At 48.6% G+C, this 22,704-nt stretch overlaps 1 protein-coding gene across 5 annotated transcripts in view; it reads right to left on the reverse strand.

Annotated features, from left to right (window-relative positions):
- The window catches only part of APBA2 (amyloid beta precursor protein binding family A member 2), a 230,682-nt gene that overhangs the window by 29,791 nt on the left and 178,187 nt on the right, over nucleotides 1–22,704 (reverse strand). For all 5 annotated transcript variants that reach the window (XM_036844816.1, XM_036844817.1, XM_036844814.1 and 2 more), the window contains exons 5-6: nucleotides 15,428–15,508; nucleotides 14,325–14,361 (exon numbers count right to left, since the gene is read on the reverse strand). In XM_036844816.1, coding sequence (XP_036700711.1) covers nucleotides 14,325–14,361; nucleotides 15,428–15,508 — 118 coding nt within the window. The remainder of the gene's footprint in view (nucleotides 1–14,324; nucleotides 14,362–15,427; nucleotides 15,509–22,704) is intronic.

The following is a 22,704-nucleotide window of genomic DNA, read 5'->3' on the forward strand; positions in this document are numbered from 1 at the left end:
AGGCACAGGCCAGCACCCGCTTCGCACTCAGGGGCTGGCAGGCGGCTGTCTAGGGACTCTGCTCCCAACAAGGGAGAGAAAGCTGGCTGACCCTCGAGGGGCTCCACGGCCAGGGTCAAATCAGGCTGTCCCTTCCATCTCAGGCACCTTGGTCGTTGCTCTGCAGATGAGCAACCTTCTCCCAGGTGGGCAGGGCTAGGGGTGCCAGAGGAGGGGAAGGGATAATGGGAGAGGGGAGGCACCGGGAGGGGACCCCTCACTGTCAGCCCATCAGCAGCTGCGGTCCACACGTGGACACATCGGGGACTGTCACCAGCCAGGCAGAGGCAGAAGCCACACCCAACAGAGGGAACAGGGCGTCTAGCACAAGGCAGCAGCCTCCACCCTGCCCCTCAGGGCTCCTGACCAGGGAACTTGCGTTTCTACCATCTCATGCCATCTGCTCCCCTGGTGAATGTGGTCCCAGGGTCCATCTCTTGCAGAGGGTCACCTGCCCGACCCTCCCAAGTCACCCGCCCTCCCTGCAGTGACCATTAGTGACCAGTAGATGGCATCACTCTGTTCTGGGGGAAAGTGCAGGTGGTCCCAGGAGCCCTGGGGTCACCGCCCGCCCCACACCCCTAGCCAGCACCCAGGGCCTGGTCCTCAGCAAGTGTCCCCATGCCCTGTCTGTGGGGTGGGGGTGGGGTCACATGACACTCCGTGCCCCCCCATCCCTGGGGGTGAGGGTAGACCTTCTGAGGCCTCTGTCTTCTAATGCTCCCCTTGCCAGTTCCCCAGAGGGGCCTTGGTCAGCTCCCTGGACCATTCTGTCTCACTCCACGCCCCAGAGTAGCCTTACTAAAGGCTGGCCCCATGTCCCCACCAGATCTGGGGCCCACCTGGGGGCACAGACTCCTGTTGTGAAGGGTGCCCCATCCCAGGCAGTGGGGTCCACCACTCGCACCCATGGACACCTGCTCCCTGGGAAGAGGCCAGGGAAGGACTGGGGCCTTTGTTACAACTCCCGCAGAGGCCGCCCTCCATGGGGCAGGGGGGTCTTCTCACTCCTGCTTTGATCTTTCTTCAAAGAGGAAACAATACACATGACAGTGCCTCCAGCACCTTCCCGCCACTCAGACCCCCACCCAGCCCCACTCGCGTTAGGATGCAGAGAGGAGTGGCCAGCGCGGGGGATGGGGGTGGGTACTTCAGCTTCACAGACACAGCTCTCAACTCCAATCACCAAATGCAGAACCAAGGATCAAACGGCTTCATTCTAAGACTAAAGCAGCTGGCCCTGCATGTTTGGGTATAAACTGTCCTTATTTTGCTCAACTCTTGAATGAACCCGAAGCTGAGACAGAACAACAAAAGAACAGAGAGAGAGCTTTGCAGGAGATTCGGTCTCCCCAGAGGGTGATTTCTCCATTAACTATCTTTGCATGACAATACATGTACATGCATGTATCAGAATGTCTCTGCACAGCCTGGATAAGAAGAAGTGAGGCGCTCAGTGTGTTCCCTGCTGGAGGAAGCCTTCGTCTGAAACACCTGTTGGAGAACCAGAAGCCCCACTGGCTTCTCTGAACAGGGAAGGGGTGGGAGGTCCCCAGGGCCATGCCTTGGAGCCCCCGGCCCTGCCACATTTGGGGGATTATCCTGACGGTGGGGGGTGGACAAGGCTTCCAGCCAGTGGCCTGGCCCCAGGAGCTCTCATTCAGCTGTGCCTGCTGCTCCCTGGGGTCTTGCAGGGGGTGGCCGGGTGGAGCCAGGGCACAGCCTTGGATGGGACTGCGGGTGTGAGTCCAGAAAGCCTCCGAGTGCAACCCCACCCCAACACACCAGACTCCTGGGCAACTTCCATCCCATCCGGCCTGCAACAAGCTCATGAAGCAGACCTCAGTGTCCTAATTTTACAAAGAAGCACGGTCTATGTGGAGTCAAATAATTTTGCCCAAGATCAGTCACTGACTCAGGCACAAAGCATTTCTAAGTTCTTGTCCACAAGGCGCTGTGTGCCCAAAGACACGGAGCCCACAGTCACAAAGTAGATGCACCAGGATGGCCCACGGTGAGTGGCACAAAGACAGGACACAGTGGCCGGGGAGGAGCAGGAGGGAAGCCCGCCCTTGGGAGGGATCTTGGGCGGCTGCCCTCTGAGCTGAGCTCTGGAGGGTGAAAGGGAATCAACAAGCCACAGAGGGAGAGGAGGAGAGAGCTTCTCAGGCTGAGGCAAGAACAGGTGCAAAGGCCCTGGGGTGGCAGGGAGATGTGCAAACTGCTGGATGCAGGGGGTGGGCCAGCAGTTAGGATAAACTGAGGTTGCAGAGCAAGTGCCGGCCAGATGTGAGGATCCTGGGGCCACACCCGGGACTGTCACTCCAGGGTATCAGTCAGGGAAGGAGCCCAAGCTCTCTGCCTTTAGAAAGTAACTCAGGCTGCAGACAGGCAAACAGCATAGGGGAGGGAGGGAAAAAAGCTGGGAGGCTACTGAAGGAGTCCTAGCAAGCAAGTGATGATGAGGATGATGATGGTGATGGTGATGATGATGATGATGATGGTGGTGATGATGATGGTGATGATGGTGATGATGGTGATGACGGTGATGATGGTGATGATGCTGATGGTGATAATGGTGATGATGATGGTGCTGGTGATGATGATGATGGTCCTAGTGATGGTGCTGGTGGTGATGATGGTGATGATGGTGATCGTGATGATGGTGGTGATGATGATGGTGGTGATAATGATGGTGATGATCATGGTGATGATGGTGATGATGGTGATGATAATGGTGATGCTGCTGATGATGGTGATGATGGTAATGATGGTAATGATGATAATGGTGATGATGATGGTGCTGGTGATGATGATGGTGATGACGGTGATGATGATGATGATGGTGGTGATAATGATGGTGATGATCATGGTGATGATGGTGATGGTGATGATGGTGGTGGTGATGGTGATGATGATGGTGATGATGGTGATGGTGATGATGATGGTGATGATGATGATGATGATGATGTGGAACAGGGTGATGAACAGACAGCGACAGACTGATTCACCCTGGAGGTTCAATCAGTAGGACCTGGAGGGGGCTTGGAGGAGGAAGGATGGAGAGCTAGAGAGCTCACTGCAGGGCTGGATGGATACAGCTGCTACTCACTGAGAAGAGGACCCTGGGAGAGTTCTGAGCTTAGGGGGCGGGGAGGATTCTGAGCAAGTTTAGTGGCAGGAGACTGGAGTCCGCCAAAAGAAGCTCAGGGGGCAGCTGGACTCAGGAGTCCCAGGGAACTGCATGTCGGTGCCGAGTAAAGCTGCAGGCATGGGAGAATCACCAAGGGGAGGAGGGCGCCGGGTGGTGGCAGGGCTCTGCTGAGCTCCAACGCTCTCTGTCCAGGTGGTGGAAGGTGACCGGCAAAACAGACAAAGAAGGGCAAACAGACAGAGAAGGTGGAGGGAGGCCAGGAAAAGAAGGGCCTTAGATAGGGAGGCATGCCCAGCTGTGCGGCGCTGATGGGAGGAGAAAGGCGCCCCAGTGCTTATGGGGCAGTGACCTTGCATATGGGTTGAGGGGTGTGAGGGAGGAACAGGGAAGGAGGCAGCCAGTCCCAAGTCCCAGTTAAGAAGCAGAGGAAGTGAGCATGGGGGTGTGGACGGACACAGGGCAGGACACTGTGTTCAGAAGCCAGTGGCCAGGAGCGTGGAAGATACAGGGGAGGAAAGATGTCAGATGGGCTGGGGATCCAAAAGGCAGAGGGGGACCTGACTCCACCGGGAGGAGGGGCATAGCCCTGACTGGACAGGGCGGGAAGGATAGACAGGGAGCAGGCGGGGCACGGAGGCCACGTCCAGGAAGCACCCAGATCATGGAAGAGCTGGCCTGGGAAGGGCCTGGAACAGGGAGAGGAGGCAAGAGGGAGGAACATGAGACTGGGCAGACACGGGGGTGGTGTCTGGCCCCGGGTGGGCTCTGCCTGCCCCCAATACCTTGCCCACTGCATCGGCCTGTCCAGAGCCAGACGCCCCAACACAGCCAGGGCGGTGCCTCTGAGAAGCCGTGAGAGGGTAAAGGTGATCCTGTAAGGCTGATGTAAAAGAGAAGACGCTGTCTGAAAGCCAGACCATGGGACACTCCGGGGGAGAGGCCACGCCTGGGTCTGCAGGCAGGTGGCAGCATCACTGAGGAAAGGGCTGAGGGATCCACAGGGCCGAGCATTAGACACTGGCTGGAGATAAAGTCACTGACCACTGGGAGGAAGCGACTCAAAAACAGGGAGTCAAGGAAAAAAAGGTCAAAGCCAAGCCCGATACAGTGCATAAATCTGCCCACGGCAGGTCGTGGGCAGAAGCTTCTTGTACTTGGGAGAATTCCTTCCCAGAAGAAGCAGAATGAATACAAAAACTGGCAAAAATAGGAAAAGGCGTATGCATGAGGTTGTTTCCTGCAGCCCTATTTGTAACAGCAAAAAAAACTGGAAACCACCCAAAGGCTCCTGCAGAGGGAACATCCAACTGCACGGGGGTCGGGCGGGTCTCCGGAGCAGCAGAGTCCTCCACACACTGCCCTGCCCTGCCCAGCGTGGAACTCGTCATTTCCAGGATTCAGGATTAAGTTAAAAAAGCAGGATGGAGAGAAGGGGGTTACCCAACTCATTACCCAAGAAAGGGGAAGATATGCTTATAAGAAAAGTACGTGAAATGTCAAAAATGCTTATCTGCAGTGGGAGGAAAGGACTGAGGGGAGAGGGGCAATAGGGAAAGGAACTGAATATCTGTGCATATACGCTGTTATGTATGTTTGATTTTTGAACCATGTAAGTACTTTATATAATTATAAAACGAGATTAAATTTTAAAAAGTAAATTCCTAAGATTTAAAAGAAAAATGAATCTAAATGTGTATCCAGTTATGACCTAATCACAAAGAGAAGAACCATTCCGAATGATTGTCAAATGCAGTGATTTGCTGGTACATCCCTTGTGAGCTATACCCTAAAGACAGAAGTCAATGCAAACAAATCTTTACTGTATCTATACTGTAATCCAGTGTCCTCGGTGACATTGGTATTGCTATTCTGTGACTGCTGTATGATTAGTGGAATAAAACAAATGCAGAATTATGTTGGTGACCTTGAGACTGGGGATTTGGGACATAGGAAAAGGAAGATACAAATGTAAAAAACCCTATAGTGCTAGCAAAGCATCAGTATGAATCATGATGTATTTTATCTTAAAAATATACAGAATATTAGTTACTTATATATACATATATACATATGGGTAATTAATTATCCCCAAAGTTAGCAGCTAAAATGATACTCATTTATTATCTCAGTTTCTGTGGGTGGGGAATCTGGGTGTGGCTTAACTGGGTGCCTCTGGTCAGGGTCTCTCTCAAGGCTGGAATCACCATGACAATCAGGGCTGTAGCCATCTTAACAGGAGAGGATCCACTTCCAAGTTCACTTATAGGGCTGCTGGCCAGAGACCCCACGTGGGCATCTATCTGACAGAGCCACTCACAACGTGGCAGAGTAGGCAAGCAAGAGAGAGCAGGAAAGAAGTCACAGGCTTTCTGTAACCTAATCTTGGGAAGGACATCCCTTCTGGCATATTCTGTCCACTAGAAGCGAGTCAATAAGTCCAACCTACTCTCAAGGGGAGAGGTTACCCAAGGCCACGAATACCAGCAGGTGGGGCTCACTGGGAGCCATCCCACCACAGATACATTTCTTACCCTTCTGACCAAATCAGTAGCAATGAGCACCCACAGTGAGCAGATTATAGTCTCTAAGTACGATTCCCCAGGACTCCTGTTAGAAACAACTTGTCCTAGTCCTGAAGCGAGAGGTGTTTAAGATGAGCCTGGAATATCTAGTCATACCAGAAAGCAAGGAAGCTACCAGAGACGACAGGGGTCATGTTGACAGGACTCGGGAACCAACCTCGGGAGGCTCCCACTGACCAAAGACAGGACAACCTCAGCCCCAATAAGGGTAACATCCAAGACGCAGTGTGACATGCCCACCGTGCTTCAACCCTAGAGTCCCTGATCGTGCTGATCTTTAGAGGTTGTTAGGGAAACTTATTAATTTAAAATTTTTTAAATAAAGAGAAGGAATCAAGTAGTTAACGAGCTTTTCCTATATGAACTATACTCTGGGTAACTGAATATTTGATGAGGGCAAGCTTCTCTGCAGAGGAAAACTCCAGATAATCAAGAAGAAATGAGAAATGATGGAAGTAGAACACCATCATTTTGCAACCTCTAATCAATTAATGGGTCTAGACAATGATCATTAACGGCTGCTAATATTACAAAGAGAGAAACAAAGAGCCAGCATGTGCCTCCTGATGGAAAAACACAATAACTATGAAGGTTGGGGTTTTTTGCCCCAAACAACCAGACTAAATCTGATCAAGCCTCTTTATCTAAACACCCAACATTTTATAGCAATAACCCCAGGAGGATGCAATCAGCAAAATCCAGGCTGCAGGGCACTCCATGAAACAAATGATACAGATTCTTCCACAAGAGCAGCAACAAAAATATTATAAATGAGAAAAAAGAGAGATGGATAGAGAACCTATAAAATAAGACACATAAGAGAATGGGACACGTAGCTGATCTCAATGCATGGCCCTCGTCCGGACCCTTATACAGATAAGCACACTGTAATCTGGGGAAAGGCAAACACTGCCTGGGGATTTAATGATACAAAGAAATGATTATTTTATTTTAGTTGTGGTAATAGTATTATAATATCTTTAAACACAAACTTCCTATCTTTTAGAGATACATATTCAAAACATTTAAAGAGGATAGTGAGATCTGAGGCTTGCTTTAGAATAATCTAGGAGAGGGTGGGGATGTAGATGAAGCAAGACTGGCCGTGAGCAGGTCGAGACTGAAGCTGAGGGCACAGGAAGTTCATCATAGTATTCTCTCTTCTTCTGTATACGCTTGAAATTTTTTATGATAAAAAATTAAAGGGATGCATCTCCCCAAAAGGCATCATTTTAAAAGAAATCACTATTCTATAGCATTGTTCCTTGTATTCTACCCAATCAATTAGACAAGAGGAAAAAGGAACAGAAAACAAGAGTGGAAGCAGCAAAAATCATTCTTATTTGCAGACGGCATGACTGTTTACCAAGAAAAACCCAAGAAAACAACTAAAAATCTACTCAAAAAAGAAAAGAATTCATTAAGGCAGTTGTTCCAAATTTAATATATTAAAAAATCAACAGCTTTCTTTGTAGCTACAAACAGTAATATGTTAGAAAAAATAACGAAACGAGATAAGATTTGCAAAAGCAATAAAAGGGATAGAACACCAAGGAATAAACTAACAACATGTGTGTTGTATTTTTACGAGAAAAATTTTATTGATGAAGATAAACAAGCTTGAATAAATGGAAAGATAAGTCCTTTTCTGGCTAAGATTCTATATTGTAAAGCTGACACTTCCCCTATATAGATAAATTTAATGCATGGCATGCCAAATTAAAAAACCAATAGGAATTTTTATTGCATAACTAGATAAACTGATTCTAAAGTTTCTATGGAAAAATAAATATGCAAGAGGATCCAGGGAATTTGTGATCAGGAATGATGGTGGCAAGGGGAAGAACTAGCTGTACCAGGGAATAAAATGCAGCATAAATCAAGGAAAGCAAGCAGCCTGGTTCGGGAACCTGAGTGGGCAAATCAGTGTAACAGATCCAGAAATAGCCCTACATGTACATGGCAAATTTCATGTATGATGAAGGCTGCATTTCAAACCAGTGGAAAAAAAGATTCAGTGAATAGCTTTGGCACAACTGGTTAGCTGTCTCATTTGAAATGTAAATTTTCCTGGATCCATATACCAAAACAAATTCCAAATCAATCAAATATTAAATTAATTCAAAATAAAATCATAAAAGCTCTACAAGAAAACTTTATCTTGAAAATATCTTAGGACTCTGAAGGTCATACTAATCTCAAAAACTCAGTAACCTCAAAGGAAAAAGATGAATACACTTGACTACATAAAATGTTCAGCAAATTTTAAAATGTACAAAAAAAAAAAAAAAAAAGAAATTCAAAAGACAACTGTAACCTGGGGGAAACTTTTGCAATATAAATCAAAGGGCTTATTTCCTTTATATGTGAAGAACAGCACAAATAAATAAGAAACACCAAAAATCTGATAGAGGGATGGGCAAAGGAAATAAACATGCAACGCACAGGGAAAGAAACAAACAGCTTATACGCATAGGAAAATGGTATCTGTGATTCACTTCTGATGAAAAATATGCACGTGAAACTACCAAGATACCACTTTCCACCCATCAGCCTGGGGCTAAGAGCAAACAGGGGGATGGCACACCGTACAGATGACCCACATGCTCACAAATGATGGAGAGCCATGTGACCCCTCTACCTCTTGGGAAAGCTGTCTGGTCATCTTTATCCAAGCAGGCGTGATGCTAACCTGTAACCCCGCTCTATCCAGGAAGTGCTTTTCTAAAACAACTCACACCATGGGACTTCCCTGGTGGCGCAGTGGTTAAGAATCTGCCTGCCAATGCAGGGGACACGGGTTCGAGCCCTGGTCCGGGAAGATCCCACATGCCGTGGAGCAACTATGCCCGTGCGCCACAACTACTGAGCCTGCGCTCTAGAGCCCGTGAGCCACAACTACTGAGGCCTGCGCCCCTAGAGCCCATGCTCCACAATGAAGACTAGTCTGACACAACTAGAGAAAGTCTGCGTACAGCAACGAAGACCCAATGCAACCAAAAAAAAAAAAAGAAAAGAAAAGAACTCAACTCACACCTGATCGCAAGCACTCACCCACGAGGCTGCTCAGTGCTGCACCGAGCAGAAACCATGTAACCATCAGTCCAGAGGGGGCTGATTAATACCCCATCGTACGGCATCATACGGCCACATCACTGACTCCTGTGTTACCACTTGAATAATTAGGTGAATTTATAGTTGTTGTCTCTACCAAGAAATCTATCAAGAAGTGAAATCTACCAAGAAGTGAGAGAGCTAAGTGCAGACCCATGTGGCTCATATCTATTTTAAGAAAAAGGTCTAAAATCAACTATACTTCAACAAAATATTAAAAAATAAATAAAAAGCTCTATGTATAGTCTTATATATGTCCAGGAAATTTCTGGCAGGATTCACAGGAAATTTGACAATGGCTTCTACTGCAGAGAGGGATTAGGGGTCTGGGATGTGCAGATAGAAAAGGAGAAGGTACCACAGGGATTTCCAGGGTAGAAATAATTTTTCAATCTTATGGCTCTTGGCTTGATCCAAGCACTATTCAGAGAAAGCTTAACAAACCTCTATTGGTGAATAAATGTCCCCATTTAAAAACAGGTCCAGGGGCTTCCCTGGTGGCGCAGTGGTTAAGAATCCGCCTGCCAATGCAGGGGACACGGGTTCGAGCCCTGGTCCCGGAAGATCCCACATGCCGCGGAGCAGCTGGGCCCGTGAGCCACAATTACTGAGCCTGCGCATCTGGAGCCTGTCCTCCGCAACAAGAGAGGCCACGATAGTGAGAGGCCTGCGCACCGCGATGAAGAGTGGCCCCCACTTGCCACACCTGGAGAAAGCCCTCGCACAGAAACGAAGACCCAACACAGCCATAAAAAAAAAAAAAAAAAAAAAAAAAAAAAAAAATTTATAAAAAAAAAAAAAAAAAAAAAAAAACAGGTCCAAGCCCTATTCATGCTGACCAAATGCAATACTGGAGACAAGATCTCACATGGTTTTGTTTGTTTCTAACAAGAAGTCTTTTTGGTTTTCCTAAGCCCTCTTTGGAACGCTCTGCTCCCTTCTGACTCCCACCCTCCGGCCAATAGCACCCCGGACCCAGGGGGCCCACGTGTCCACCCAGGCCTGCTCTGGGCCCGGAAGCCCTGCCCCTGTCACAGGCTGACAAGGAGGAGGTGAGAGCTGCCTTCAACTTAGGAGTCTTATCTGGACAGGTTCACCCCAACTGCTTACTTTAAGAGCAAACCAAGGCTCAGATCTGAAGTGCCCAGTGTATGAATATAGCCAAGTGGCTTCATCACCACTGTGAGGACCCCTCAGAGAGGGAAGGTGTGAGGTGAGCTCAGCCCGAGGCCTGGAAGTCGGGGGATGAGGCCCCCGTGATCTCCCAGCACCCAGGGTGGGACATTGACAGGTTCAGACAACAGGGTGTAAGGACCCCTTTAAGGGGCCCTGGATTGGAGGACCAGCGGCATCTGAGCACGAGCCCAGGGTCTTGGCGGGGTGTGGGTGGTCCAGGACACCTCACGGGAGCCTTGGCTGCTGGACCAGGGGGAGAGCAGTGTGAGGAACAGAACACCATCGATCAGCCTTTGTTTGGCGCTGAAGCTGCTGCTGTGGGGCTCCATCGCCCGAGACCAGCACCAGCCTTTGGGTTTTAATAAGCACATGTCTGGTTTGATAGAAAAGCTAGACTTTCACATATACTCGTTCAGAAGCAGGTGACCCTCTGGCCCACGTGGACGCATGCTGCCACCTCCACGGCCCGCGGGAGGGAACACCCTGGCCTTCCTGCTGCTCCTTGCCGCCTGGGATGCCTCCCCACGGGACGGTGGGAGAGCTCTGTGCAGGGGTCCACCCTCCACAGGTACCCTGCAGTGTCAACCTTCCAAACCAAGAGGGTCCGAGAAGGCCAGCGCCTTCCCACAGACGGTGGTCACCGGTGGGGGCGGGGCTCTTCCCTCAATGACTCGGTGACTCTGAGCCTGAGTGGGGCCAGCAGCTCTGATATCCAGAAGGTTTTCCTCAGTGGACTCCCCAGAACTGGAGCCGTGCATCTTCACCAGGTGAAGGCGCCCCCGCTCCTGCTGCACGTGGCGGGCTGCTCGGATAGTACAGCAGGGCGCGGCGAGCTCAGACCCCAGCCCGGTTCCCAGCCCAGGTTCCCACCCGGGCTGTGCAGGGACCACCTGACCATGCGCCCTCTCTGAGCCTCGGTTTACTCATCTGTGGCAGCACCGTCCCTGGGGGTTGCTAGGAGGTCACCGAGTCAGCGTGGTTAAGGCATCAGCGCCGTGCCGGGCCCGAGTAGCGCTGACAAGGACTATATGGCCCGTTACTGATGGTGGTGAATAAAGGCGTTATTAGGGAGTCAGGAAACCAGCTCGGCGAGGAGGGCGGGCTGTCAAGTACCCAGACGTGCGTCCAAGGCCCGGCTCCGCCCTTTGGCAGCCATGGGGCCTCGGAGGAGCCTCACTGCTTCCTAACCTGTGAGTTAGGCTGACGTGAAGGAGATACACAGGGCCCAGCACAGGGACTGACACACACCCAGGGCCTGAGACACGTGAAGACGGCATCGCTGTAACTGTTAACTATCATCTTGCATTATTACTAACAATATAGGATGTGAAGTAAGGCATGAGTTGGGACTGAAGGCTCTCCCTCATCAAGGCTCCAGGAAGGTTTCCCGCAGTGCAGAGCTGGCAGAAGGCCCACTCCTCCTCAAGGTCACAGTGGGTCTTCTCAGCCCTTGAGACCTTGGGTCGCAGGACTGAACGTGCCCGAAGGCTCCCCCGCGCTTGGAATGCTCGCCTGCCAGACAGGGTGTGGCCGACACCGAGGGCATGTCCCCTCCAGCCCCCTCTCCAGACCTGCTCCCCTCCTTCCTGGAAGCCCAGTGGTCCAGGCAACCCTGAGGTTCAGGGTGCAGTCACTGGCACATCTCTAGCCGATGGGAGACAAAGAGGTCATCAGGTACTTTAAGGTTCAACTAAACACTCAGAGTCATGAGGGCTCCTAAGTTCAGCCAGACGTGGGGCTGCCTCCTCAGAGGGAAAAAGGCAGGACGCACAGTCTGTCGGCTGGATTCTTCCGAGAGTCCACGCAGCGTCCACACAGCCGCCCAGGGGCTCGCCTCGAGCACGAGGGTAAGAAACGCCCATCAGGGAGGGTGTGTGGAGCCGTCCCAGTGTCCCAGGAGACAACATCTCTTAAGCTCACTCCATGGGTATGGCTTCCAGGGGCCCCTCGAGGGACACATCCGGTTACAAGGCACCCTCCATGGGAAGTCCAAAGCCTTGTACCCCCCAAGGATGTGTCTTCCTTCGAGACGCAGTCACCATCTTTCCCATCTCTACCACGGCTGGCGTGGACTTTTGCCCTTTTCTCTCTGCTTCCTGCCAGGAACAGGAAGTGGTGTCCGGAAGAATACGGACACTGGCTGGGGCTGAGGTGACCCGCCCGAGGAGAAGGCCGATCCCCGTGTCACGAACCCATGGAGCCAGCAGCCACTCGCCTCTGGACCTCTGTACACAACAAGCTTCCCTGTTTGGACAAGCTCCCAGCAGGTGCATGGAAACACATTCCTAACTGATCAAGGTGTCTAATTTGGGGGTGGTTTCCCCACACTCATTCCATCCTAGGGTGTTTCATCATTATCTCTTCCTGTTCCTGAGTCAGACTTTTGGTCCTTCAAGTCTTTGTTGAATATGAATCCTCTGCTATGAAGGGGTGTGTGTTTGCTTTAAGATTGCTACGTTTTCGTAACAGTCGAAGGGCTTCTCTTCTATAGGACACTCTAAAGTAAGGCGGTCCACACTGGTATGAGCTGGTCACAAGCAGCCTTAGCCAGTCTGGGTTGGTTGGAGGCAGCTGTTTTGATTTGGTCTGGAACAGTCAGCTGGTACAGAGTGGGGAGTCTTCTGGAAGTCTGACTGCTAGAGGTATGACTCGGGGCACCCAGGCACTGACTCTGCTTCCCGGTCCCTCCCCCTCCCCTCCTTGCAGGTGTGAGGCCTATTCAAGCCAGGGGAGCCTCATGTGCAAATCATCCCCCCAGACAGTTTGAGGGAGTCCTGCCCAAATGGCACCATGAAATATGTTGAAAAGTGAGCTTTGGGACTTCCCTGGAGGTCCAGTGGTTAGGGCTCGGCACTTTCACTGTGGGGGAGGGGGGGGCCCGGGTTCAATCCCTGGTCAGGGAACTAAGATCCCGCAAGCCGCGCGGAGTAGGCAAACAAAAAAAAAGAAAAGTGAGCTTCTTGGATCCACAAGAGCCTCCATCACCAGACCAGTGGACTGGCACAGCCCCATCCTGGCATCCTGATCACCAAGGAGACTGGAGCTGGAATGTACCGCATCCTCCCCTATGAAGGAGATGCTGGGTCCTGCCAGTCACTGGGTCCTGGAACAACCACACTAGCAGGCTGGATTGGGATCATCATAATCTACTGCGACCCGATGAAAACCAGTGTGATCCAGTCTGAACCAGCTAAAACGTACCCCAAACCACATGTAAACTGCTGAGGAAAATCCATCTGAGCCTACTGGAATTGGTCAAAATGGGGTCAAGGCTATTTGAATTGTGTAATATTGGTTCTGACAGTTCAAAACTGGTTTTTATCCAGCTGGAACAACACCAAGCCAGTATAACGTGGAACCAGTTGCAACCGGGTTGAGCCAGTGAATTCACTTTTAACCAGTTTGAATTGGGCTAGCCTGATTTAAACCAGTCAGTCCCTTGAAAGGGAATTTGAGGGCTTCAGCTTCCCAGGTTCTTTTAGTTCTTTAGTAAAAAAGAAAACCAGGGTAGCAAAAGTCTAGAGTCATTTATTCCTGAAGATTAATTTACCTTGCTCCCATAAATATTCATAAAAATCAATTACCAGCTTATTGAAAGAATTAATAAACTTCACATTGTTTATTGTAACCCACTAGCAAGAGCAGGAATCAGCCTCCTGGCAAGCAAAGATCCTACTTTTAAGAGGCTCTTTACCATGTGGTTGGAGGGCGTCCTAAAGGAGTTGCCGGGGTTTCCCTGATGCCCTTCAGACAACAGCCAAGCAGGAGTGCTCCCCACACCAAGAGTGACACAGAACAGATCAGCTGGGTTGTTTTTTTTTTTAATTGAATGTTAAAATGCAATATTAACCTCCTTAAAAGAGACAGGAGCGTGGAAGGAAATGAAGAGTCTTAAAAAAAAAAACTAGCAGTCTGAATTTGGATGCAATTATATCCACCCTAATCAACAGTGTTAGATCGTAATTAGCAGCTTATACAGAGACATTTCAATCTATTAATTCAATCATCGTGTCATGTGTGAGGCCATTACTGAAAGTGTAATTAAATGGAATGGTCTCCTGTTCCCTAATCAATTGGATCTTCTCCCCTCCCATTGATGACATGGGGCCGAGCACCTTGCCTTACTGTAGAACTGCCTTCCCCTTGAAGGTGTGTTTTCTACACAAGCTTTGCGGGAGAAAACCAAAAGTCAAAGTCCCATTTGCTTGGACGTGAAAATATGTCAACTGCCCCCTAAGAGAGAAAATTTAGTCACTTACCAGCCACAAAACTTGGAAATGATGCCACCTTCTTTGTCTGTTAGGAAATATGAAAACACACACACACAATAGGTTTAAGTAGTTGGCCCATAAGATCTAGGCTAAGATGATTAATTACCATAATTAATGGTGGTGATTAATTATGGTAATTAGTTAATTACCATAATTAATTAATTATGACTGGTCTTCCCAAGAAGTCAGCTCCTTACAGCAAACCAGTGTCTTTCTGGTGCCATGATGTTTGGGTGGGGTACATGTAACCAATTCTCATGGAAAATCTCGAGTACAAAAGGCCATCAGCTAAAACTAGACTAGCATGTCACTGCTAGAAGGAATACACCCAGTGGTTCCCTAACTGGTGGGCATGAGAATTTCCAGGCACATCTTTAAAAGCAAGGAAGGAGATCAGACGCCACTGCGTGGGTGGCCACAGTTATTTCATCCAAGTTAGAAAATCTCATCCAAACCATGTTATCCAGAAAAGGGAAATAACTCGCTTAAGGCCTCATTCTAATAACCTCCCCATCATGGCAGTGAAAGTTTACATGGGATTGTTTATTAAAACCACATTGTTGGTTTAAAACCGTGGTTCTCAACCCAAGTGATTTTTGTCCCCAAGGGGACATATGGCAATTTCTGTAGACATTTTTGGTTGTCACAACTTGGGGAGGAGGGCTGCTACTAGCATCTAGTGGGTAGAGGCTAGGGATGTGTCTAAACACCCTGCAGTGCAAAGAACGGCCCTTCACAACAAAGAAGGATCTGGCCCCAAATGTCAATGGTGCCACCCTTGAGTAATCCTGTTTTAGAACATGACTGTCAGATAATGGGGTAGAATGAGTTTCTGTCAAATCGGGGAGCACCAATGACCCCCACGCACCAAAGGCAACACATGGGCACACCGTGGTGTGGGTCTGAGTCAACAGGAAAGGGCCTTCCCTTCCTCCTCCTGCAGGGCCACCGGGCTTTGCCTGATGGGACCCCCCCTCCCCCAGGCACTGGGTGGGACAAGAACATGGTGGAGAGGGCGAGCCCATGAAGACAGGGTGGGCAGCTCCCACATCAGGGCCCTGGGCCAGAACTCTCTTCCTTGGAAAAATTACCTCTAGAATGTTGTTATTGTCAACAGGGCCATTGAGATCAGAGCGCTGCTGCTTCCTCGGCTGCTCCAAACCATTGCAGACCTGGAAACCGGGAAGTTAAAGACAAAGATGGTGTTTTCACATGTGAGAAAAAGTAAAAATACAAAAATAAAAAATAAATAAAAATTTAAATTTAAAAAAAGAAAAATAAACCAAGACACAAAACTGGAGATACAATATGATGCAATTTTGTAAAATGCATGTGTATGTAGGTATGTGTGTGTGCATACAGATATAATTTAACTTTTCTGCCAATAATATGTATAATTTTATACTTCTAAAAAGTTATTTGAATCATATTTTCTAATTTCTTGTTTATTATTATTTTTAATTGTGGTAAAATACATATAACAGAAAGTTTGCCATCTTAACCATTTGTAAGTGTACAGTTCAGTGGCATTAAGTACTTTCACATTATTATGCAACGATCACCATCCATCTCCAGAGCTCTTTTCATCTTACAAAACTGAAACTCTGTCCCCATCAAACACTAACTCCCTATTCCCACCCCACCGCCAGCCCCCGGCAACCACCAGTTCCCGCTATCAATTTACTCTAAGGAGCGCATACAAGTGGGGTCATACAAGATTTGTCTTTTTGTGACTGGCTTACTTCACTGAGCAAAATGTCCTCAAGGTTCATCCCTGTTGTAGCAAGTGTCAGAATGTCCTTCCATTTTAAGGCTGAATAATATTCCACCGTGTATACAGCCCACTTTTTGTTTATCCATTCATCAGTCCACGCACACCTGGGTTGCGTCCACCTTTTGGCTGTTGTGAATAATGCTGCTACAAACACGGGTGTACAAATATCTCTCAGAGTTCCTGCTTTCAGTTCTTGGGGTATATATATATATATATACCCAGAAGTAGGACTGCAGGATCATATGGTAATTTTATTTTTTATCTTTTGAGGAACCACCATACTGTTTTCCACAACAGCTAAGCCATTTTACATTCCCAGCAACAGTGTCCAAGGGTTAAAATTATATTTCTAAAAAACTTAAATTCTTAGTTCAATGCAAATTCAAAAACCTAAATTCCTTAGTTAATGCAAATTAGCCAATCTACTACTAGAGGAAAAAATGCCCCAAGGACATGTCATAAGTCTTCTCTTAAAGAAGACATCAAACCAAAATTCCTCTTACTTCGATGAACAAAATGTAAAGTTTAGGTATATTTTCTCTACTTAGTGCCCTGTACTATCCAGAAGATCTCTCCAGATCCAAGCACTGAAATCACTGTCCAAACCCCAAAGGAGGCTCTGGTGAGCCAGCATCTTAAGTCAAGTTCCAGAACTTTCTGGAAATAGATTATCAAGCAGTAACAATATGATGATGCCAATGACATTAATAAGTTTTATTTATAAATAAATTTATATTATGAAAATACATATAGATTATACTCATATTTACATTATGTTTATTTATAAATAAGTAACGTTATTGATCACATCCTCTCCCATATGAGATGGATGTGCTCATTCCTGCTTTACAGGTAAGAGGACTGAGGCTCCAGGTGTGGACAGGAATGGCCAGGTACCCACAGTCTCAGGCAGCACAGCCACGTGTCGTGTCTTCCCTGACCTAGACTGTTACTGTCATGGCCTGTGACTCTTCATTAGATCTCTACGCGGGGGTTAGAGAAAAATGAAAAGACCCAGGCTCACCGTCCCAGCCCTGAAGGGAACAGGGGGGTTGTGCACCAGGCAGACCAGGGATTCTAGCAGAGCATCCTCTCTGTGACTGCAGGTACCACTGGGCTTCAGAGGCTGCGGGCATGGAGGGGATGGCTCAGATAGGAGGTGGACAAAGCTGTCTGGGCATTAAGGACAGGGCAGATTTGTGCCACATCCCGAGAGCAATCTGGGCTCGCTCAACCCACAGGAAGAAATGAGGCCTTCCCGGAGCAGAGGGGGTGCAGGGCACAGCTGGGGCCAGGAGGGTCAGATGTCTGCTTGGTCCCCTCTTCCTTGCTGGAAGCCCAAAGGACTGCCCCTACCCCAAAGCCCCGTGAGCCCCCAGACGGCGCCGGTGGGCCCTGACCTGGCCCCGCTGTTCTGGTCTGTCCTGAGGTGGGGCTCTGGGGCCCCCTGCTCCACCCATCACAGCCCTCCTTTCAGGTCTGGCCCCATCCTTCTCCTTTCAGGTCTAATCTGCCCACCATGGATCCATGCTGCCCAAGCTGAGCGGACAGCACCCCTTCCTGCAGGGCTGAGCCTGAAGGAGTCACTCCTGCCAGGGTCCCACGGGAGCCAGGCTTCTTCCCGAACTCCTAATCCTGCCACAGCCCTACTGGCTCTGCACCTCCGGCTGTGGACAAGACACACCAGGAAAAACCTCCTGTAATGTCCAAAGGGGTCTCTCACCTCAAAGGGTGCTCCCGTCTGCCTTAAGTAAGGCTCTAATGTGGGAATGCCCCAGACAACCCTCTGCTGTCCTGTACACCTCCCAATTTCAAGGTCCACTTAGAGCACATCAGTATTTTACCTTCTTGTTTGCGAAATTTCTAACCTGGTGACCGTCCCTAGGCTGAGTTCACAAACTTCATTTCCTGAAGGCCTGCACTGCCTTACAAGGAGCCGAACAGGCACCAGGAAACTCCAAAAACCCCAAAGAAACCAACCAATCAACTGAAAAATGAAAACGTGGTCAGCCACACCTAGTACACACTGAATATTTGTGTGTCCCCCCCCCCGCCCCCGCCGCCAAAATTCATATGTTGAAACCTAACCCCCAGGGCAAATGGTATTAGGAGGTGGGCTGTTAGGAGGTCATTAGGATTAGATGAGCTCATGAGGGTGGGGTCCTCATGAATGGGATTAGTGCCCTTATAAAGGGGATCCCAGAGAGCTCCCTCGCCCCTCCTGCCACATGAGGATGTAAAAGAAGATGGCTGTTTAGGGAAGTGGGTTCTCACCAGACACCAAATCTGCCAGCACCTTGATCTTGGACTTCCAGCCTCCAGAACTAAGAAGTAAATGTCTGTTGTTTCTAAGTCCCCCAGTTTATGGTATTCTGTTTTAACAACCCAAAAGGACTAAGATAACACTCCTTCTACAAATGTTACAGGTTGGGCTAGAACCTAATTTTTCTGGCAGAAAGAGGGCCGTCATATGGGGCAACAGACTGTCATCATGGTGCCGAATACATAGTGGGAAACGGCAACACCAGGACCGCTGCTGGCCTTCTATTGGGTGTCTCTGGCAAATGGAAGAGGTATCCCTTCTGGGGGACGCAGTTTGGGCTTGGCCAGGGGAACCCAGGCTGGAAGTCAGTGCCCTACACCATCCCCCAGACAACTCAGTGTGGGACCACAGCATGTGGTGACCACAGGCAACACAAGGTCTCAGGTCCACATACAAGGGCAGCTTCTCCCCAAAGCTTCTACAGGCTCGACCCCAGGCCAACATTTTCTCTAACTCCCTCCGACCACTCATCACCATGACAACTGCATCTCATAATAAACAGCCAGGGTTGTTTCCAGAGAGGCAGGAGGACGGCTTGTGCTGCTTCTCCTTGGGAGAGCCCATCTGGTGCTCAAATTTTCATCTCAGGGGCCAGGGTGGGGGGCTTGGCAGCAGGGGACACAGGATCTGAAATGAACATGGTTAGAGGCCCATATGGATCTTAGAGGGAGATGCTGTTTAAATCCTTTTGTGCCCTCCCCACGGTACAGCAGCCAGGCACACCTCAAAATAAGATGCCAACAGGGAGGGGAGGGCCACATACCTCATCAAGTACCTGTAGTGGGGCGTTCTCAGTGCCACCCACTGGAACCCCCATGAGCCATTGCTGGGGGGGAGGGGTGAGTGAAACATGTGACCTGAAATATGCTAATGCAGTGGGGACCCCCCGGACCCCACTCCATGGAGCCTGGAGACCAGAGCACGATGTGATGGCACAGGCTGGTCACAAGATGCCAGAACCAGGGACAGCTGTTCAGGGCAGAGATGACTTGCTTGTAAGAAAAATACACTAATTTGAATAAATTGTTCAAATAAATATCTTGGCTCTAGTCAGGGAAACGAAAGCTAGGATTTTTTAACGTGTCAATTCTGATTGTGTCTGCTGGATTAAACTGAAAATCTGGCAATATACCCCACATGGCTGCAGATGGAATAACAGCAAATAAGCGCACGCCCGCTCACACCATCTGGAACAAAAGCTGCATGTTTCCGAGCGCTGTCCTGAATGACAAGCACGTGAGTGACATGGAGGGGAGCTCAGTGAGGGACAGACAGCATGAACGCAAAGCCAAGGAAGCCGCTGGACTGTCCTATCTGCCCCCAGACACAACTCCGAGTCAGAGAAACCCCAAGTGCTGCAGGAGTCTTCTCCAGGAGTTGTTTCTTGCTCTGTTTTCAAGGGCATCGGTCAGCCCGACTCATCGGACATTCCAGCTCAGGAGGGGCAGCTGGGGCAGCAACACGGAGGATGCTCCAGTGGGGCCAAGCTGAGAGCATAACCCACGGGGCCACTGACGGTCTCATCAGCGCCCTCCAGGTCTTCTCTCAAAGGCCCTCCAATCCTTCCCCTGACAAATAGGTGGCTCCGAAAAATGACAATTTTGTTCTTTTTCTCCCATTCCTCTTACGATTCAGGTCACTCTGTGATATTTATCTGCAGGAGGAGGAGAGCTTGGATAAAGTCTTTATTCTTATCATAGTTATCCCTCTGGGGATGATCGCATCTTTTTGAAGCCCATCTCTGGCTTACGAGAATCATGACAAGAGGCACTGGGGAAGCCACTCGGGGCCTGGCCTTGTTCTCTGAGACTCGTCCGCTAAAACTTCCTCCGCCACTGCCCCCGGGGCCCCATCACTTCTCCACTCCATCATTCACTCTTTTTTCACAGGGCCCCAGGAAGGGCAGGTGGTACCCGGGGGACTACCATTTTTGAGCAGAACCAGATTTTTCATTGGCATCTACGTTTCCATCCTTCGTCAAGCACTGCCCAGAGTCTGTGTCCACATGGCCAGTCGAGCAGGCATCTGCTCTGTGTCCTGCACCACCCTGGGCACCCGCATTCAGGACGGGAAGATGCACATAACAAAGGTCTAGGCCCAGGACATCTTCCCGACCAGCACCAAGGCATAACTCATTGGTCCTGCTGCCTCAGACTCTGTGGGGCCAGCCAGGGTATTAACAAACACACACGTCAACTAAAGCCACCCTTGAACAATGGTGCGTCCAGATGCCATGCCATCAAGGCTTCGTTCAGGCTGTTCGTTTTTTTTAATTTGAGTGTAACTAGAATCCTGATGCATTTTTGGTGGGAATGTAAAATGTCTAGCTGCTGTGAAAAGCAGTCTGTGATACCTCACAAAGTTAAACATTAAATGCCCATGTGACCCAGCAATTCCACTCTGAGGTGTAGACCCAAAGGAGCTGAAAGCAGGTGTCTACACAAAAACGTACAGGGATGGTCATGGCAGCATGATTCACAATAGTCAAAAAGTGGAAACAACCCAATGTCTGTCAACTGATGAATGGATAAACAAAATGTGGTATATCCATTCAATGGAACATCATTCAGCCATGAAAAGGAATGAGGTCGTGATACACGCTACAACATGGGCGAACCCTGAAAACATCATGTTAAGTGAAAGAAGCCAGACACAAAGGGCCACATATTATATGATTACATTTAGATGAAATGTCTACAAACAGGCAAATCTATACAGAGAGACCTTGTTTTATTGCATTTCACTTTGCTGTGCTTTGCAGATATTGTGTTATTCACAAATTGAAGGTTTGTGGCAACCCTGTGTTGAGTTCATCTACTGGTGCCATTTTTCCAACAACATTTGCTTACTTTGTGTCTCTGTGTCACGTGTTGGTAAGTCACGCAATATTTCAAACTTTTTCATGATTATTATGTTTGTTATGGTGATCAGTGATCTTTGATGTTACTATTGTAATTGTCTGGGGCACCACAGACCACAATCATATTAGACAATGAACTTAACTGATAAATGTGTGGGCTCTGACTCCTCCACTGACCTCTCTCTCCCTCTTCTTGGGCCTCTCTATTCCCTGAGACACAACAATACTGAAATTAGGCCAATTAATACCATACAGTGGCCTCCAAGTGTTCAAGTGAAAGGAAGAGTTTCATGTCTCTCACTTTAAGTCAAAAACTAATGATTAGGCTTAGTGAAGGCATATGGAAAGCCAAGACAGGCCGAAAGCTAGACCTCTTGCACTAAAGAGCAGCCTAATTGTGAACGCAAAGGAAAAGTTCTTGAAGGAAATTAAAAGTGCTACTCCAGTGAACACATGAATGATGAGAAAGTGAAGCAGCCTTACTGCTGATATGGGGAAAGTTGTAGTGATCTGGATAGAAGATCAAACCCAGCCACAACATTCCCTTAAACCAAAGCCTAATCCAGAGCAAGGCCCTAACTCTCTTCAATTCTATGAAGGCTGAGAGAGGTGAGGAAGCTGCAGAAGAAAAATCTGAAGCTAGCAGGGGTTGGTTCATGAGGTTTAAGGAAAGAAGCCGCCTCCGTGACATAACAGTGCAAGCTGAAGCAGCAAGTGCTGATGTAGAAGCTGCAGCAAGTTATCCAGAAGATCTAGCTAAGATCACTAATGAAGGTGGCTACTCTACACTACAACTTTTCAATGTAAAGGAAACAGCCTTCTATTGGAAAAATGCCATCTAGGGCTTTCATAGCTAGAGAGGAAAAGTCAGTGCCTGGCTTCAAAGCTTCAAAGGACAGGCTGACTCTCTTGTTTGGGGCTAACACAGCTGGTGACTTTAAGTTGAAGCCAATGCTCACTTACCATTCCAAAATTCCTAGGGCCCTTAAGAATTATGCTAAATCTACTCTGCCTGTGCTCTCTAACTGGAACAACAAAGCCTGGATGACAGCACATCTATTTACAACATGGTTTACTGGAAATTTTAAGCCTACTGTTGAGACCCTACTGCTCAGGAAAAAAAAAGATTTCTTTCAAAATATTACTGCTGACAATGAACATAATATTACTGCTCACTGACAATGCATCTGGTCACCCGAGAGCTCTGATGGAGATATAAGAGATTCATGTTGTTTTCATGCCTGCTAAGACAATATCCATGCTGCGGCCCATGGATCAAGAAGGAATTTCAATTTTCAAATCTTATTATTTAAGAAATATTTACATTTTGGAAGGCTACAGCTGCCATAGACAGTGATTCCTCTGATGGATCTGGGCAAAGTAAATTGAAACATTTTGGAAAGGATTCACC

The sequence above is a fragment of the Balaenoptera musculus genome, chromosome 2 (genome assembly GCF_009873245.2).
Source record: "Balaenoptera musculus isolate JJ_BM4_2016_0621 chromosome 2, mBalMus1.pri.v3, whole genome shotgun sequence".
Taxonomy (NCBI): Eukaryota; Metazoa; Chordata; class Mammalia; order Artiodactyla; family Balaenopteridae; genus Balaenoptera; species Balaenoptera musculus.